We start from the raw sequence: 20,014 nt of genomic DNA, 5'->3' as shown, positions 1-20,014 counted from the left end.
TAATAAGAGCCTGACCTGTGTGTCCTGTATAGATTTTCGCCAGCAGAGGGTATTGTCTTGAGTGCCAGCATTTTGGGGGATGGTGCACTGTATCAGCTGAAGAGCTATAGTCTATTAGTTATCAGCACTATTCCTTTGTCTTGGATATACTTATGTTCGAAAGCAATTTCTTCTCCCTCAAGAACTCATTAAATGTATTCACCAAATTCCCTAAGGTTGGCATATTTCATGTTATCTGGATTAAAAATTTAGGACTCAGTCTCCCACATCAATTGTCTCACATAGGCAGAGTGATTTTTGAAGGCTGGTGAAATTAATAAATAATTTTAGTGAATTGGGGCCCTTAAGTAACAAAGAATCTGGTCCATGATGTTTAGGAATGAAAACTATAAACTACTGCCAGATGAATGACTTAACGAATTTAAAAAAAAAAAAATCCGTAAACTGACCATACACTGTGTTGTAAGACATTTCATGATCTGGTAGAGGAGTTGAAATGTCTATAAAAAAATAATGAGGATAAAAAATTAATTAAAAAGAAACTTAAGATTTGAACATACTCAAGGGGATTAATGAAATAGAAATTCTCAGATAGGTTTCCACCAGTATGAAATTATGAGAGTAATATCTTCCTTACCATTCAGTGCCACAAAGGAATCTGAAAGACAAAAGGGAGGAGAAGGTTACTTAATGTTTTACACTCTGCTTAATGCGACTTACATAAGTGGGAATGAGCTAACACAGAACTATGCCGATGTACGTATGGTCCCCGATACTAAGTAAGTGCTTTTTAATTCCTGCGTGTAATGTAAAATGCTTTATACTCAGTCCAATTTCACACCTCCATATCTCTTCCACCAAGTGAATTTCCTCCAAGTCCCTGCCTTTGCCAAGAGGCAGAGAAAATGCAAGAGTTGGCAAACGAAATGGTAACCGCAATTATAGGTGACTTCGAGAGTTTAAACCCTTCTTTATACAGAGGGACACGCATGTGCATAGTGATACCTGGATCACACTTACAAAGAAAACATTTTTTCTTTACATTCTCTTTTTACTTCATCCTCACAACCACGCTGTGAGAAACTGTCCAGTGTTACAGTGTTCTGAAATCATCAGGAGTTTTAGTTTGGAAGTTAAAAAACAAACCCTTACAAATATTAGGCAACATATCTGGGTGTGTGCTGTGTGTTGAGGTCAGATCTCTGGTTCACTCAGCCTCTAACACTGGCTGTTGTGATTTCTTCATTTCCCTTTAACATCCTGTTAATTCTGTACCAGTTATGATGACTGCACCAGTGAGAGAAACCCTCCCTGAATACCTGTGTGGGGATAGGTCTGTCTAATAGAGGTAGTTCATGCTCCAGCAGGAACATAGGGAGAGGAGAAGCCATGAGGAAAGGCAGGGAGGCAGAGGGGCAGCCTGACTCCTGCCCTGGGCAAGCACCCTATGTGCCTCAGCAAGAGTGAGGTTAAAGGTCACGGACACATACAAAGCACGAAGGCAGATCCAGGGGCTTGACCACTAAGATTACTCTGGAAATAAAGAGTAAATCACAGGGTTGGGACCTGAGAGCCTCTCCTATGCTACATACAGAGGTTTCCTTAGGTTCTTCTGCCTGAGAACGCAGATAAGGGTGTGAGCCTACTGGTACAGTGGGCATTTTATAGACACAGTAACAACCATCTTTACATGTTTCACGTATTTTCTGATTTGATCCAAATCTACACCCCTATTTTTCTACAGACACCACTATCACAAGTAATAGAAATATGATGAAAATGGCTCATTAACATCAGTTAACTAAGCTGTTAATAAAACACACACACACATGCACACACACACACACATCTTAAAACCTGTTTCCTTGCAAATAAAGCTATAACACAACAAGATGATTAAGGTCAACTGATCAAACATTAAACTATTTCCCTGATACAGATGAATGCACACACGTAACATACATCTTTAGGTGATGACACTTCTCCTATGCTTATTTATTAATTCATCAATTTTGTGTGAAAAGACATAATAAATTAGAATTTTTTGCCAATATATAATATTTGTAAATGAAAAAAATGTATATGGCAAAGATTTGGAGATAAGGCTGCCTTTAGCCCTCTTTATTTGATTATAACTAATCTCTAAAAAAAGGTAAGGTAGAAAGTTGAATTACACGTTAGAGTCTGAAATTTCAGTACTCATGACTGAAAGATTAGAATTATACCCATGATTTTCATTATAGAATCAAATATCAGGATAATATAACTTCATTCCCTTGGGAGCTATTATTTGCTGCCATTTTGAATGCAAGCTTCTTGAAATTCAGCATATGTAACATTTGAAACAGCACAAACTAAACATATTTTCCAAGAGTATGGTATTATTCTTTAAATTAGCGTTAATAAAGAATTTTCAGGAGAATATTGATATTAATCAGGTCACATGACAACTGGGCAGAAATTTGAGACAGATCCTTTACATAAAGTTCTAACTAAAATGTTACCAGTTAATAATGAACGCTGAGATTTACATAGTAGGCCAATTCCTATAAAAAGGTTATTTTTAATTGCCTTGTACTTGTGGGTTATTTCTGAAATTTTTTTCGTATCATATATGGTAACAGACACACAGCTAATTTAAAAACATAATTACTTCTGTTAGTCGATATGTTCAAGAATAAAACAGGCCCACTCAATTAAAAAGCTGGAGTACAATGATCAATCTTTTTATTATTCGGCTAAAAATGACAGTATAAAAGCACGTTTTTAAAAACAGCAAAACTGTCATTTTGTAATGGAAATGCTGATTTAACTTACTGCTTTGCTACAATTAATATCCTCTAGAGTGAATTTGTTCCCCTGCATTAGAATGAATGAAATAGGTGCCAGCATTTATAGTGACAACATTGACAACACTGGCTTTAGACCACAGTGCTTTCTTTACTTGATATTTAGAAGATGATTTCTGTCATTTATGCATGCTTTAGTGTCTGCTACACTCAGATCCACATGTGAGCTGATGTATCTAGGCCGTTCACTGAAAGCATCTTTGCCCAAAGATAAAAATGGATAAAAGACTGTACTTACTGTGACAGTCCCCCAGACCATCTGTATTGCCACGCTCTATGTCCTGCTCAAAAGTCAGTCTTTTAAAAAAGGAAGGGAAAGAGAGACAGAAACGAATACAATAACGTGAGTCTTCAGAAATGAGTCTTAAGTTTCACTAAAGATGTAACACGGTTTGATGAGTGGCAGGTGCAGAAAAGAAATAGTTAACAGCTTGAATATTTATCTCTGAAGTTTATATCTCTGAAGTTATAGAAAGTCTTAGGTGACTCTCCAAAGAGAAGCCATGGTTTAAGCAGTGAATTCAGATATTATTCAGGGAGATAATAAGCTTGCAGATTATTTATATCCTTCTTTACTCTAATTCTCTGAGCATTTCTTAAACACTTAAGAAGTTTAGATGTTAAAATATACTCTTCATAGAAACAATATAGAAGTCTATAAATTAAAAAGAAAAGTCTTTTTCTCTCTACTCTTTCACTCCTGCCCTTGCCTTCCTAGGCAAGGTTTTTTTGCCTAGACATTTATCTAGCCAAAAGTGTTCAAAAGTCCAAGTGGCTAGAGAGGGGACAGGAGCCGGTGGTACATTTTGTGGAGACCACTTGGCTATTTGTTTACCCCCAGCCCTGCCCCAGTGCTTGGGAGTATTACTGTCATTCTCTTTGACAGGCTCATGTTTCTTCCAAGTCTACTAGGTCACCACTGGGCTGTACAAGCGACATGACATTAAGAAAACCAATTTTAGTAAAAGCTATTTTGATTTTTAAAATAAGCACACCAGAGTCACCTTCCTTTGGGGGCACTTTGTACATATTCCCATAATATAATTGAAACTCTTATTTTGCAACTGCTTTCAGAGCTTATTTACGAGCTATATAGGAAAACTATTTTGAAAGTCACAGCTTGATCTAATAATCCACCATGTTTTGTTTCTAATCTTTTTTGCCACATTAAAAATCAAATCCCTCAAAAGATGAAGATTTCTAGTGGTAATGACAGCCAATATTCATGATGCCCTGGAGCCCACTCTCCAAAGGGCACGCCCCATGTTTTGAGCAATGCCAGCATCATTGAAATATGAATGCAAACCTTAAGGAAACCATTTTGGAGTTCTTATATTGACTTAAAAATAATTTTTTAAATATCAGTCTTATAGCCTTTGGTCACATGTTGAACAGAGAAAGGACATAGGTCATTTCATAGCTTCCCTCACCATGCTTGGTGATCCTTTCTCCTCCACCTTGAGGGGTCCAATGAAAAGGTACAAACCTCTAATATTATAGCATGTCAATAATGCTACTTGCAAAGCTGTTCTAATAATATACAGTGACTCAGACTTTTGCATTAGTCAAATTTCCAGGTCAGATTTTATAGTTATCATCAGCTCTGTTTATGAGAATACTTGTCCTCAAATTATGCAGGTGGTGGTCATCAGATACGCCCTTGGTCTGTTTGTTTAGCTATTCTGAAATAGGAAAAGAGGCACAGAGTGATGTAAAGATGGTTCTGTTCCCCCTTTGGATCTGGGGAGGTTGCAGAAATGGCTGTGTTGAAGGAAGATCTGTGCTGTCTAACCTTCTAAATTGCTTGCCACAACCCATCAAAGATAAACATTGAATACTTTTGCAAATGTATTTTGGATTTCACATCCACTGAAGTAAAAGCATAAAAAGAAACCTCTTAGCCAATGCCATCTAAGCATTTAAAGCCAGGGTAACAATTTTAAACACCAAAATCACATGCATGGTGGACTGGCCTCATCTAGCTGATCTGGAGAACTGCCAAGAATTGATTGACTGCCTAAAGAGTAACAGGGTCAACCGCTCTTCAGCGCAGGAAAAGGTTTATTGGATGTATACACCATGCTTGCAGTACAATTGCATTGCTTAACAAATGTTCTGCAATTTCTTCTCAGCCCTGCACAGTCAATTACAAGAGCCAGTTTTGCTATGGCTGAACAAACCACTCACTAATCTAATTGGTATCCTATTGCTCCTTTTCTCTGCTTTTCTCCCACCATGATGATCAAGGCAGGCACCTTCTTGTCTCTCTCTCTAGGGAATACATTGAAGCCCACTGTGTTTCCATTCTGTGTTTTTAATCAGTCCGAGGATGATTAATCAATTGGAAATCTGCCACATGTGATGTGGTGAGGCTCCATGAAATGGGAAAGGGAAGGAGAAAGGCTGACAGTCCCGTTGCTGGTGTTTGTGCACAGAAAGCTGTGTGGTGGAGTGTGAGAGCAGAGCAAATCTTACATCTAGAATACACCTTGGCTGGAAGCCACTGTACCCTCTCCCACTCCTCAGGCTCCTTACCTGCTATTGGGTGATAAATGGGTGCAGGCACCACCTTCCTTTATCCACCCACAATACGGGTCTCTGGAGGCAATACAGGTTCTGCAGGAAGAGGATGACCATGAGCTACCTAGGACTGTTTCCTAGCCACCACGGACTTTCTAATTGTCAGTGAGGCAAAATACATACTTTTTACACTTCCCATGTCGTTCACACCGGCCAAGGGGAACCTTTATCACACAGGTAGAGAATGCAACATACAGAGAGCTGCTTGCTCTGTCCAGCTGCATGCCCATGATCCTTTTGTCTTCGACTCCATCATAGCTGCATCTAATTTCATCAGGCAAGATAATATCATTAACAGACTCTTCTCTTTTTCTCGGCACCACCCCCACATCCCACTTCCCAGCCCACAAGGCAATCTCTTAATCTGATCTAATTGGCAGTGAAACAAACAAATCCTTATGCTCATGCACACATGTAGACACACACATATGTATGTATCTACATAAACACACACACACACACACACACACACACACACACACAGGCGAGAAGAAAATAATGCTTTTTAGATGTTAAAAAATTTTTACAAACAGCATTAAAAAGTCATCTAAAAATGCATAAAACCTAAGTTGGCCATGATTTTCTCTGAATGAAAGGGACTATAATAGCATAACAAATAATTACTAAGAAAGAACCAAATATTCTACTTACTTTTCAGGGTTGTAAACGCTCATCTCCTCCAGGAAAAGGCTGTCATTTAGAAAACCACTGTTTCCTATCCTGGCCAAAAACTTCAAGATGATTCCCTTCTCTGATCCCAGAAAAACCACAGTGTGATTCTGATACGGCCCAGCAGCCGTGTCCACTGCAATTTTGGTCAGGCGGTATCTAAAACGACAGGACCACATTTTTTATCTCTTTGTTGGTCTATCATTAAAGTGTTCCCTGTTCCACTTCAAACAGCTGTGCCATAGCTTTCTAGTAATAACCTCAAGAAAAATGTATGCATATAAATAATGTTCTCAAGTGGTTCTGGCCCTTTATTTCCATTTGCAGAGCATTAGTATGGCTCCAAAGGGGAGGAAGGAGGTGTGAATGTGTGTGTGTGTATGTGTGTGTGTGTGTTTGTGGGCCAAGTCCCACAATAGATAGCCAAAACCACCTGAAACCACTTAGCAATAATCCCTCCATGAACGACAAGGAAAGACTAATGTCTCCTATGATGAAGGTAAGAAGTAATAAGAAATTCATTTAACCTTTAATTTAACATTGAAAAGCAATGACTACCATTTCTCCATACTCTTCCTCTGAGGTACAAAGCCTTCATCGACAAAATGTTTGATTGGAAAGCTTTCCAGTTGTATGTAGAGGGGCTGGGAGACTTCTCAAGGATGAGGAGGTAGGGTGCTAATGGCACTGCTAAAAACTGCAGGGACCTGCAAGCCAAACAATATCCATTTAAAACTAAAGGTGAAGGGCATACCTAGGATAAGTCCTACCAGCAATTTGCTTTCTCTGAAATCTCTTGGACATTTGACATTCTATGGGGACCCAGTTGTCCTAAGCACCATAGCTAGAACCAGAAAACAGACCCTCCTGCAAGTTATATACCATGGTTTCCATTTTATGTGCCAGAGCTATTACAGTGCTTTAATATATTTTAATAAAGTCAGAGTATTAAAATAGTGGTAAAGTTAATTAACATTTTGTTTGATGACTACCACAGTGGGATGGTACTTGGGAAAGCCTGTTGAACTGTTTGGAAATAAGCTCTGAATAAATACAAGGAAGAGTTTTTTTAATGCAATCACAGATCTCTAATTGGCTGTCCCTTCGCTGTTGGCCACCAGTTCAGAAAAAGAATACTAAACTATGAATCCTTCACACTGGCGAATGTGGTGTCTGTGCTCTATGTGACAGTGAACAATCCATGAGCCATGCTCAGGTGGAATCTGCTGCAAGTTTTGTAATCATTTCCAACCAATCAGGTGTCCACATCCATTCACTGGTTCTCCTTCACTGCTGCTCTATTTTTGCACAGATTGGATCAATGGGCTAATCCAGAAGGAAAGGCATTTCCTTCCTCTAATTGCTGGCATGTGTCCAACTAGCCTGAAAATACTGGAACTCTTCTCCCTGGGAATGTGTGTATGGGGGGATAGTGGCATCCAACCAACCGGCCAGCATTCCACAGCTGAATGAATGCCCAGGATAGCAGAAGATGTTTGTGGCATTTCAAAGAATGATCCACCGATCAGTTCTCCGAGCATGAGATGAAGTTAGGAAATTCATCAGGACACAGTTTGCTTGACACCCACCTGACCATTGTTCTCAGGAACCATGGCCTGTTGAAGATGGAGGGCACTGCCTCATCCATGAGTGGGTGCGTCTTGATGAAGTTCAGGGTATCATCAGGAAACTCATTGGAGGTTGCATATCTTTCTAAGGAGGATGAGCCAGCACAGCAACCTGGCCTAAAATGAAACAAAGGGTGAAGAAGGAGGGAGTTCATTTTGTGCCTTATGGCAAATTCTTTGAATGAACTGCTTCTCTAAGCATCTGGAATGGAGAAGAATGTACTGCAGCCTGAGAGGAGGAAGTTAAACAATGCAGAATGCCACCAAGCACAATATGCTGAGATTTCCTCTGAGCCGCCTCCTCATTTCATAGAGGAGCCTCAGCCAGCACAGTTCAGCCTCAGCTGGGGGCAGGCTGGCTTCCTCCCAGAAGCACAAACAAATTTCAGTAAACAGTGATGGAGCTTGAAACAAGTGAGTGAGTGTGGTTTGCACGTATCTCACGGATGGTTTTACTTATCCAAAAAGGCTGCTAGAGATTCCTCATGCATTTACTCTATAGAGGGAGAGAATTAGGTTGACGTTTTCGCAAGTGTAGAAAGCAAAGACTCTCCAAAAGTCAATAGGGTACGTGCCAGCAAGACTCCATGTAATCATGTTTCATTACCTGGGGCTCCCTCAGAGAACATTTGGGTTTTGTTTCTTATTGTTGTTTTTATTTTTGTTTGATTTTGGCAGGTATGAAAAGCCAATTATATCAGATTCTTTCCTGAAAGGTCATTTTCTTGTCATTGAATGACGACCGTAAAAATTTGCTACTACAAGAAATTCTATGGTTTCAGGAGTCAGGGGTCATCCCAGCAAAGTCAGATTAGGGAAACAATGAAGCCCATCTGGTCCAGACACCTGGTTTGCCTGGGTGGTGCAGGAGAGGAAACTGGACCCTCACGACGCCAGCATGAACCACTCCTATGCCCACACTGCCCCAAGGCAGCATCCTGGGAGCATCCTGACTGCTGCAAGAGGGACGAGCCAGGCATGTGGAAGTATGTGGGCAAACTCACTGCCATTAGTAGAAAATCACTTAAAGTATACGTGCTGGTATTGGTTGAGTGACACCATCTTTACACACCAAGGAGTATTACATAAGAACTTTCTGAAACCCAATCCCTCAGGCTTAACTCCCCTTCCTGCTTATCTAGAAGGTAGTTAACAATCCCAGGCAATGATTTAAGACTATCTGTCTGAGGTTGCTGGGGTGTGCTTTTCACACCTAGTTTGCTCTCCATAAATAACAGAGTATCAACATGCCAGATAATTCAGGTAATGAAGATGGATGAAGCACTAAGTTTCTCCTCTGGGTATAATTGGTTTATATTACCTAAGTTAGTTCATGTAAGTGTACTTGGCCAGGTACGTTGTGGGGAGGACTGGAGGTTGCAGAATAGAGTTGAAAAACAAAAAAATTAGTAAGATGTTGGGCTTCCTTCCAGAGGCACACAACTCCGGGGGAGGACAGACACCATGGTTGTTTCTATGGAACCTGGAGTGCAAATGCTGCGATGGAGCTGTGAGTGTGTGCCACAGAGAGGCAGGCAAAGGGCTTGGGGGGACTTCCCTCCTGTCCCAGTTAGGATGAATTAGCCTGTTTAGGAAGCAACTACATAGGGCTGAGAGGTCTCTGGGTTGCCTCTGGACCATAGTATCTCATGAAAGCAATTCTAAGGCATGATCTGGGGAGGAGGATACTACACTGTATTTCGACCCAAAACAGACCAGAATCTGGCAGACCAGAGACATCTTAATGGTACACTCTACCCGCTGTATTCTTCTCACCCTCGGTCTAGAGTCCTAGACTCAACTCTGATCCAGCTTGGCCACAAAATCCAGAAAACACTATTTACGTTTCATATTTTATTTGGATTTGAAGACATGGGTCTCTATAAAATTGAACAGAAGCATAAAGAAGCAGCGGAAATCATTCCCCCTGCTATTGAACTTGTGCAATACCCTTTACCTCTCTGGGCCTCAGTTTTCCCAACTATAAGCCAGTAAGGCCTCAGATGGTTTCCACCATTGTAGTATTACATTGGATAAATAAATATCTGGAGGTTAAAGCAGAAGACTAGAGGAACATTGGTTTGACTATATGAGAAGGTAACTTTAGGTTTTGGTTAATGAGATGAAGGCAATCTGCTTGGCTGGCATGGAAGGCACTAGTGTGCAGTTCATAGGATGTTCATTATCAGAGGTGCAAGCTTTGCCATTTCTAAAGTTTAAAATAGCCATATGAATATTTGCACATACCTGGGCTTAGGAACTCGTTCATCAGGAACTGGTGTCCAGGTAGAATCAGGAGACTTCTGTTCCTTGAATCTCCCAGTAAAAACACTGGCAATGTCAAGCATGTCATAGGCACAGACTGCAGACCCAGGGATGCTACAACATGACATTTCACATCAAGTGTTACTCACGCACTGGTTATGCATGTAGTTTGGAACATACTCCAGAGAAACTTTCCTAGTACAGCAAGTGAAATTTAAAGTTCATACCTTGGACACTATAAATGTAAGGGATCTTAGTACACAAAGAAAATATTTCTCTCAATCAAATTTGCATCAGTTGCCTTAAAGAATGGGCTAGTTGTAGCAAGCTCACAGAGAGGGAAAAAACCCTTCATATCTACATTGCCTCTTGAACTCCTTTTGTTTATAGAGGAAGAATTGTTGAGCTAGTGATGGAAGTTTCATTAATTCCCTGACACTAATTATCAATGACCTCTCTGAAGTCTCTGGAGAGCATTCTGTATCACTAATATTGGTGAAAATTTGAAACAAAAATGCTCTCCCAATGTCCACATATTGCTTCTTTGTATTTGGTTTTTCAAGCCAAGAACTCAGGGTGTGAGAATGTGTTTGTGGGGAAACCCACACACATTTTATGTTAGTCTCTGTACATTTAAATTTTTACCTTCCTGATTACTTACATAAGACTAAACAATTTAAGTCTCTAAAATGCCATCACTTTGCAAATAAAGTACTTTATAAAGTGCTAAATAATAAAAATGGCCCTTAGCTCCACCTATAATTATATCCTCGCCTGGCACCCCTAGAAGGACTTAGGCTTCTTTTTTTAATCAGTGATGGGAAGGAATGAATTATTCATTCATCTGGGTACGCTGTTTACATTTGGACCCACATTTGTTTTTGACTAGAGTTGCTCCATGATTTTGATCAAATAAATTACAGGCACCAGCTGGCCAAGAGTTTTAATCAGGTTTTGAGATAGTGGGTCATTACACGGCCAGAGCACCCAGGACATGAGACATGGGCGCCCTGCAGTGCGGGAACATCATCCAGGGCAGGGAAGATCATCCACAGAGAATGATTTTGTCTTGAATTTTGCAAATGTTGAACAGATATAAAAATAACTTCATAAATGATTAGGATAATTTATTCCATCTTTAATTTCATATGAAAATTATTGAATAATTTCTTAATAATAATTGCTTAAATAAAACAAGAAATAGGGAGAAGCTTAAACTGCTTATTTAAAATAAGGTGGCAACATAAATTTTAAATACATATAAATTTATACAGGTATATATGTTGTTCACAGAATTAAGTGTATAAGACAGTGATAGGGTGGGCGCAGTGGCTCACGTCTATAATCCCAGCACTTTGGGAGGCCGAGGTGGGTGGAAAACTTGAGATCAGGAGTTCAAGACCAGAGTGGCCGACATGGTGAAACCTCATCTTTACTAAAAATACAAAAATTAGCCAGGCCTGGTGGTGGGCGCCTGTAATCCCAGCTACTCGGGAGGGTGAGGCATGAGAATCACTTGAACCTGGGAGTGGAGGTTGCGGTGAGCCGAGACTGAGCCACTGTACTCCAGCCTGGGCAACACAGTGAGACTCTGTCTCAAGGAAAAAAAAAAAAAAAAAAAAAAGACAGTGGTTCTCATTTGTTTTGGAATTTCAGAACCTTTGCATTATTTATTTAATTTTGTAAGACTCTCGTCACATATTCCTTTTCTGAAAGTAACACAATTACATATAGTATTTGCCTTATATATTAAGAAAAATAGGATAAATGCTGTTTGAAGTATTTTATGATGCATCTCGTAATAACTAAAAATATCCTAGGGTTTCGTAGTCTTCCTGAGGTTAGAATCAGTTGTAAAATCCTTTTTTCTTCCTTCCTTACATTCCTCTCTCCTTCCTTCCTTTCATTCCTTTCAATTTTCCATCATTCCTTTCTTCCCATTTTCCATTCATTCAACATATATTTATAGAACCCCTACTTAAGGCAGTAAGTGCTCCACAAACAACATATGGTCTTTCCTTCAGTTGGCTCACAGTTCAGTGTGGAGGCAAGTATAAGAATAACGACAAAAATAAGGAGAATTGCTTGAGTCCAGGAGGTGGAGGTTGCAGTGAGCAGGGATGGCTCATTGCACTCCAGCCTGGGTGACAGAGCGAGACCCCATCTCAGGAAAAAATAGAAAAAAGAATAATAACAAAAATCACAACAACAACATCTTTAGGACAATCTCGTAAGAGCAGAGTATAAAAGGAATATGCACAAGGTCACATAGGAGGTGACTAGCTGACATTTGAAGCATCCGCAGGGTTTCAGTGGGCAGATGTTGGTCAGGTGGGCAGATCTTGCAGAAAGCAAAGAGTGAGCAAAGCATGGCACATTCAAGGAGCAGATCTTTGCTCCGATCAGCCCATGGCACAGGCTGCATAGCAGAGGATGGGAGGGGATGAACTAGAGGAGGAAATGGGGTCAGACCCTGTCGGGGATTGCGTGTTATGCCAAAGAGCAAGGGCTTTATCCTCAGGGCAAATAATGGATTTGAAACAATTTGATATGACCAAGTGTGCATGTGTAAAGCATGAAGTAGAGAGGGATGAAACCAGAGAAAGTGAAAACAGAGGGACTATAATTTATAGGTGACAATGGGTATGCATATTTTTATGTGGATGTTAGATTATCAAACAAATATGATTTCCAAGACTGCATAAGCATGCACTAAGTGGATACTTCTTAGGGGTCTTTTAAGAAAATACTATAAATGGAGTTATCTATAATATTTAAGGGCTTACTACTATATTGTAATCACAAAGCAACCCACACCCTTAAAAAACAAGGCAAAACAAAACAGAAACTAGAAAACTAGAACTGCTCTTAGATTCTACTAGTCCCTGCATTTCCATGTGCCAAGACAGTATATGTTTACCAAATCCTAGAGAGACAGGTTCTGATGTATGAGCAATAGAAGCCTGAATTTTTAAATATCATTGTTATCCGCAAGTCTGAAAATCCCTACAGACATTTAAAGCTTACTTAAATCTAACTGAATACTTCTTGGTGCAATATGGGTTCATATTTTCATATTATTTTCAGTGGGGAGCTTGACTCTCATCCGCTGTATAATTGAGGAACATGATTTCATCCTTCATGAAGTTTGGTCTGTTCTGGGCTCTACTCAGTTCTTAAGCATTTCTTTCTAGATGCTATCCTTTAGTTTTATCATTTGTGTGCCTGTCATTTAGGCACTCATCATGTTCTTAAAAGTCTTTGTAAAAAGTTTAATTCAAAGCGAAACAGTGTATTACCAGAGGAAGATACTCAATACCGAACACCCAAAATTCTGCACAGAAATGAGAACACAGCACATGAATTTAGGTTTCATGACCATGCACACGGTTAGGATCATTTTCACACAATAGTACTAGGATTCTGAAATCTCATTGGTTTAACAGAGAGATGAGTACTAAGGAAAAACACTAATGCTTATCTTCCTTCTGTTCCGTACACATTTTCACTGCTTTAGGAACAATTATGAGTGCATCATTTAGTTGCCCAAAGTCTTAGTTTTAACTAAATACAAAAATAGGAGTGACTAGGCTGACACTCATAATTTGTAGGTACAATGTTTGATGGTTTATACGTTATCACTAGGACCCTCCAGAGTCAGATTCCGGTGCTGTGGTTGGGGTCTGGGTTGTGACCCAACTTATTGAGTGAGCTTGCCCAAGGGTGACTTTGTTGGACAGGATAATAACCAAAGTCCTTTATAACTCACTTGAATCCTAGATTTTACCCTGTAGCATTTGAATACATTTCCAATGTTTTAACTTCAAAAGGTACTGATCCAGTCATGAGAATATTAAAAGTCAAATACTACAAATTATTAGATGACCTAGAAGAGACAGGAGGAACATTTTTGAGTTCCAAAGCTGCCTCTTCCATCTACTGACTACTTGGACCAGGTAGTATAATATGTTGAGCTCAGTTTCCTTAACTGGAAAAAGAGGACAATATTATCTAGTTTCTAGGATTACTAGAAAGATTTACAAATAACACATAAAAAGTGTTTATGTAACAGGCTTATATAAATAGAAGATATTGTTATAATTTATCTAATTACTTCCCCTAAAACCTAACTTAATAATGCTTATAAACTACTATTAATTTGTGGATGAAAACTAAGTGTTAAGTGCTTTTTAGCTACACACAATTTTCAGTCAGTTGCAAATATTGTTTATTAGAAGAGAACCCCCTGGGAGAAGGAAGCCAGGAAGAATTGATGAGGTCAACACAGCTAGGGCATGATTACCTGTTATAAGGTGTAGAAAAGGTTGCCAGGACAACATCACGCCCATTGATACGAATCACATCTGTAACTGCCTGGAGAATGTTGAAATAAAAATGAGAGTCTCCGGGAACTGAGCAGTTCAGGCGCGCTTTCAGGAACGATGTCCACTGTTTCTCCAGGACTCTTTGAGATCCTCCCATATCATTCTTACAAACCTGAGCTACTCTTGGGAAAACTACCTGCAGAGGGAAAACACATAGGGAAAATGAAATGCATTCATTTTGCAAGGAGATCTTAGTAGAATTTCCATTCCTTGAAAACAGAAACAAAATAACAAGGTGCTTAATTTAATACTATTTCTAAAATCAGTAGAAAAAAAAAAAAAAGAAAAGAAAAGAAAAAAAGAGGAAAACTCAGCATTGGAGCAGCATGTTTTAAAAGATAAGGCTGTGGTATTTAATACAGAGCCATAAATCCTTCAGGGAATCAGCTCCCAGCCACATAAACTCATTTCCATACAGACTGCTTAGCTTTTTATTTCCTCAAACAAAAGCACACTTTGTATGCACCATCTCTGCCATCCTCACTAGCTGCCTCTGGGCCCTGAATCTGTGCAAGCCACCCTGGCATTCTATGTTACCCTTCAACTTAGGGACCTTGATCTAGTCTCTGGTAAAAAGAACTAAAATGGATATCCCCTAAATGTTGTATTGCTTTTTGCAATAAAGACAAAAATCAAGACTCAATTTGATTAAAGATACCGGATAGTTACGGTCTCTGTGGAGCCTCTCAATTAAGAAAAAAAAAAAAAAACTGTTGAGTATACCTGGAAATCACATCTCAAGACACTTGAATCTTGGGCCAGGTGTGGAGGCTCATGCCTGTAATCCCAGCATTTTAGGAGGCTGAAGCGGGTGAATTACTTGAGGTCAGGGGTTCAAGACAACCCTGCCAACACAGTGAAACCCTGTCTCTACTAAAAACAAAAAAACATTAGTGGGGCACGGTGGCGCATGCCTGTAATCCCAGCTACTCAGGAGGCTGAGGCAGGAGAATCACTTGAACCCAGGAGGCAGAGGTTGCAGTGAGCCGAGATCGCACCACTGCAATCTTACCTGGGCAACTGAGCAAGACTCCGTCTCAAAAAGAAAAAAAAAGATACTTGAATCTCAGCATGAAACCAACCAAACATAAATTTTCAATAGAAATACTTAAGAAATTTCCTGTGATTTGTTACTGTTCTGAAAAAGCAGATAGGGCTTCCAAGACTGTTACTAGATTTATGGTTCTTATTTCAAGATCATTGATAACAACAACATTTGTCCAAAGGTGTGGGTTTCTGAAAATATTACAAAGTGAGCCAGGGAAAGCATCCCCTCTTACCTTTCCCATGGTGTTATACTCCACTGCTATTTCCCTGAAGAAGAAGTAGATATAATCTCCATAATCCACAGCTTGAACAAAGTATGGTTCTGTAGACAAATAGGCACTTTAATTGGGAACATGTCATACAGAGTTAACAGAATTTCAATCAAGTGTAGCCAAAGACATGTTATTAATTAAAAGTGTAGGGCCATTAGACATTTGGTTAACACTAACCATTTCTAATGACTTCACACATGCAAGCACTGGTGATTTCACAAGGCATTCACACGTACACATTATATCTTCCAGAAGCTTTGCAATCAACAATGAAGAATTATCGAATTTTGCATATCTCTGTAATTTTATTTTCCACAATGGAATGCCCCTATTACAGAGAAGATTTTGTATACATTGCCTCGTCACCCTGACTCATACAGGGCTGTGAATAGCTTTTCTCCTCTTCCCCACCACCTCCAAGCCCCTGTCCCTTTCCATGAATGCATTGTTCAGTTCTTTTCATGCAGGACTCGGAAATGAGAGCTTGAAGCAAGAAAAGATGAATGTAATGTATTCTATTGTTGTGGCATTGGTAGTTTTGTTAATACTCCAGAAACTCAGGGGAAGGAAAAAAGGGAGGTAAATAAATCAGTTGAAGCCAAAGATGCAATTTACATGTTTCTGTCTGTCAGAAGTCATTATTAAAATGAAGCTACAGTCTGGTCCCTTCAGACTCTAGATCTCCCACAAGATATGTATTCCCCTCCCCTCCGACCCTCCTTCTTTTAATTGTTTGTTCACCTTTCAACCATTTTGAATCGTGCTTGACGGTCCGCAGGGTAGGGCTTTCTCCAAGACTCCGGTAAATGACTGCATCAATGGCAAGGAAGTCAGTCACTGTGGCTGAGTATAGCTTTCCATCTTAGAAGGAAAAGAAAAGAGGTGAACAGGGTGGGAGCAAGTCAGTGGGGGTGGAGGAATAATAAAGACATCCCTTAGATTGCTTTCCAACATCAGGCAAATGAGATAGGACAACTGGGAAAAATCCAAGAGTCACTGGGAAAACTCTTGGCCCACACTCCTCACCATTTTAAATTGGGATCATGAGAGATGAAACATTTTTCATTTTTAAATTGCACAGCAATTTTTTTTTTAAGCAGCAGTACCAGCAGCAGCTCAGGGAACAGGGTAAATGAAAAATGTTTGCTTCACTTGATTAGCTGGACCCTGACTGAAACCTCAAGGCCAAGGATCCTTGGACACTACTACTGCCACCACACCATGGTAAACTGGATTAGGTGAGAGCCCAGGGAAAGATGGATGCTGATTGTATCCCCAGAAATTTTGGGCACATGCATAAGTAAAGGAGTCCTCAGTCTGATCAGGTGAGAGGAGTTAAAGAGAGAGGGTTCATAAGCAAAAAAGGGTTGACTAAATTGCTACCGTCCTGGGAGTCACAGCTCCCCTTGACCTCAGGTTTGACAGTTCACTAAATCCTGGCAATCTGGTTTCAATAACAGGTATTTGCTTCAGTATCTCCAAAGTCACAAACTAAAAACATTCTGAAATACAACATGCTAAAGCAAAGAAGAAAGGGGAAGGAGTGACACTGAGTTCAGACAGGTCTTTCTTTAATAATTCATGCTTTGGGGGAGATATGATTGAGGGTAGATCCCAGGCATAAGAGAATAAAACAGACTGAAGATTAGTCTCTAGACCTTTTGGTTCCTTCCTGGCTTAGCAAACACTCTGCCAACAAATAATCAAAAGGGGTGTTCTACAATAGCAACATCTATGTTGATTAAATGGAAACAAGAATTATATTCAAAATAAAAAAACTACTTCGGTGATTCACTTTTAGTGGATTACATATATTCATTAGCTGTATGTCAAAGTGACTTATATACAACATAGTACTGTTCAAGCTCTTTTATATGTAGTGTAAACATAATGGTTTATGGTTTTCTTTGTTTGTTTTAAAAAAACTCATATCCAAATATACTTAAACAAAGATCTTGATGTCTGTCTTTGGTCTTAAAATAATTAAAATTTGTCCAGGTTCAATTTAGAGATGTCTTAATATCTGCAATATTAACAGCTATATATCAATAAGTTTTGACTATTTTGGGAGATTTAAATTGCAGAGAGCAAACCTTTAAATTGGCCCAAAAATATCTACTAATCTTAATTTTTCTTACGAATTTTGAGCCCCATGTCATAAAGACATTCTTTATATATTTATGACTATAGAATACATATTCTATATTCCTATAGCCCCAAGTCATACAGATATACCTGGGTAGTGGGGGAAGGTAGAGGGGAATGTAGGTCATGGTGATGGCTATTCCTTCTAACTACTCCCCAAAACTCTTTTTGTTTTGCATTCTTTTAAAAACTGAGTATCTCACCAGAACATTCACTTGTAGAACAGAATACTTTTCTGCCACTGTTTTTTTTTTTTTTTTTTGAGATGGAGTTTCACTCTTGTTGCTCAGGCTGGAGTGTAATGGCAGGCACTGTCTCAGCTCACTGCAACCTCCACCTCCCGGGTTCAAGTGATTCTCCTGCCTCAGCCTCCTGAGTAGCTGGGATTATAGGCATGTGCCACCACACCCGGCTAATTTTGTATTTTTAGTAGAGACAGGCTGGTCTTTTTTAGTATTTTTAGTTGATCAGGCTGGTCTTGAACTCCCAACCTCAGCTGATCTGCACACCTTGGCCTCCCAAAGTGCTGATATTACAGGCATGAGCCTCTGCGCCCAGCCTCTGTCACTCTTAGTAATATGATACCATTCATTTGCAATGAGGATCTCCTATTAATAAGGGCTGAGCTTTTATGAGATTTCAAACACTTAAACGAAAATCTATTTAGATATAACACTAGGGGTGGGGACAGTCATAGTATTAACTCATGTGACTTGCTCTGTATAGCTCCTAAAAACTTGGTGGCCATAGTAAGTTCTCTGCCTATTCTACCTTTTCTACCTTAGGCTACAATAAGTCGTCTTTTCAGTTTACATTTAAATTATGTTTTTATTTTATTTTATTGAGACAGGATCTCCTTCTGTCACCCAGGTTGGAGTGCAGTGGTGCAATCACAGCTCACTGCAACTTCAACCTCTTGATCTCCATGCCCACCTAATTTTTTTTTCTTTTTTGTAGAGATGGTGTCTCACTATGTTGCTATCTGGTATTGAACTCCTGGGCTCAAGCGATCTTCCCGTCTTGGCCTCCTACAGTGCTGGGATTACAGGCGTGAGCTACCACTCCTGAACCTACAGTTAAATTTTAATTCTCCCCTGCAGTCCACATTCTCCGAGGTCCCAACTAATGCAGGTTCCAAGTGTCAGTGAGGGCCTCCAGCAGGAGTCATGCACTTGGGAATATGCCCAAGTACTCTCTCCACTTGCCTTGCTCATACCTTACAAATAGGTCTACAAGACTTTGTGTTCTTGACAGAACTGCTTCTCAGTAATACTGTGCTCTCATTTAGGGGGAGAACCTGAGGAACTTGCCCTTTTTAACTTGACAATCTGTCACTGCAGATTCAGGCCCACAAATGGATGACACTGAGGGTGAGGTTCAGGAAGCCAGGAACCAATCTTGTTTCATAATCAAAGCTCTAGTGTCCCTCATCCAGCTAGTATGTGCCAGTTTTTAGCTGTTGTGATGGAAATTATAGTTAACTGCTTTATTACAAGCTATAACAATCACTATTATACCAACACTTCTCTTACATCCACCTCCACATACACAGCTGGTAATGAATTCCTAAATAAATTTCTAATTAAAGCATACAATCTCATACACAAAAATCCCACTAAATCTGAAAATGATGGTCTGTTTGCGATTTCTTTATATCTTTTGCAGTGGAAAGAAGGGGTAGTGTTGGGGAGTAGAGGCCAGCCTAAGCAATTAGCACCCTCCCCTCAGCCACCATGGTCTTTCCGTCAGAGATGGGCATGTAACCTAATCAGGTCAATGATATTTGAGAAGATGTTTATTGGAAGCTTGTGGGTATATGGCCTCATTGCTCTGAGAGAGCTTCCAGAGGCTTCCTTTTGTTTCTTTCCCTTTCGTTTCTATATGTGGACAAGAAGACATGTAGCACTAATTGGGGCTGGTAGCCATCCTCTGATTATGAGAACCGCCAGTCTCATCATGAGGTTGATGCAGAGCATGGGAATAAAAAGCAGCTGCCTCCCGGATGACGCTGTTGAGTTGTTGAATCTAGCCAACCCCAAAGTCCATCCTAGCTTGAACAATAAATGCACATCAGTAGGGGGTTTTAAATTTAAATTTTATTATTATTTTTTTACATTGGTGGTTTGAGGTGAGATTTTCTATTATTTGAGCCCAAACATTCCCTAACTGATTCA

The 20,014-nt window shown here is 39.7% G+C and overlaps 1 protein-coding gene across 3 annotated transcripts in view; it reads right to left on the bottom strand.

The window, feature by feature from the left end:
* The window catches only part of SEMA6A (semaphorin 6A), a 133,423-nt gene that overhangs the window by 29,111 nt on the left and 84,298 nt on the right, over positions 1-20,014 (bottom strand). For 2 of the 3 annotated variants that reach the window (XM_038008736.2, XM_038008740.2), the window contains 11 exons: positions 16,437-16,556; positions 15,657-15,745; positions 14,295-14,512; positions 9,974-10,105; positions 7,688-7,843; positions 6,081-6,257; positions 5,553-5,693; positions 5,385-5,465; positions 3,088-3,146; positions 638-658; positions 450-500 (listed from right to left, as the gene is read on the bottom strand). In XM_038008736.2, the coding sequence (XP_037864664.2) occupies positions 450-500; positions 638-658; positions 3,088-3,146; positions 5,385-5,465; positions 5,553-5,693; positions 6,081-6,257; positions 7,688-7,843; positions 9,974-10,105; positions 14,295-14,512; positions 15,657-15,745; positions 16,437-16,556 (1,245 nt within the window). The remainder of the gene's footprint in view (positions 1-449; positions 501-637; positions 659-3,087; positions 3,147-5,384; positions 5,466-5,552; positions 5,694-6,080; positions 6,258-7,687; positions 7,844-9,973; positions 10,106-14,294; positions 14,513-15,656; positions 15,746-16,436; positions 16,557-20,014) is intronic. The other variant, XM_008014202.3, reaches the window with a different exon arrangement.

Source organism: Chlorocebus sabaeus, chromosome 23 (assembly GCF_047675955.1).
Source record: "Chlorocebus sabaeus isolate Y175 chromosome 23, mChlSab1.0.hap1, whole genome shotgun sequence".
NCBI lineage: Eukaryota > Metazoa > Chordata > Mammalia > Primates > Cercopithecidae > Chlorocebus > Chlorocebus sabaeus.
Note: the sequence above shows the minus strand (reverse complement) of the source record. Positions and strands in the feature narration are given on the sequence as shown.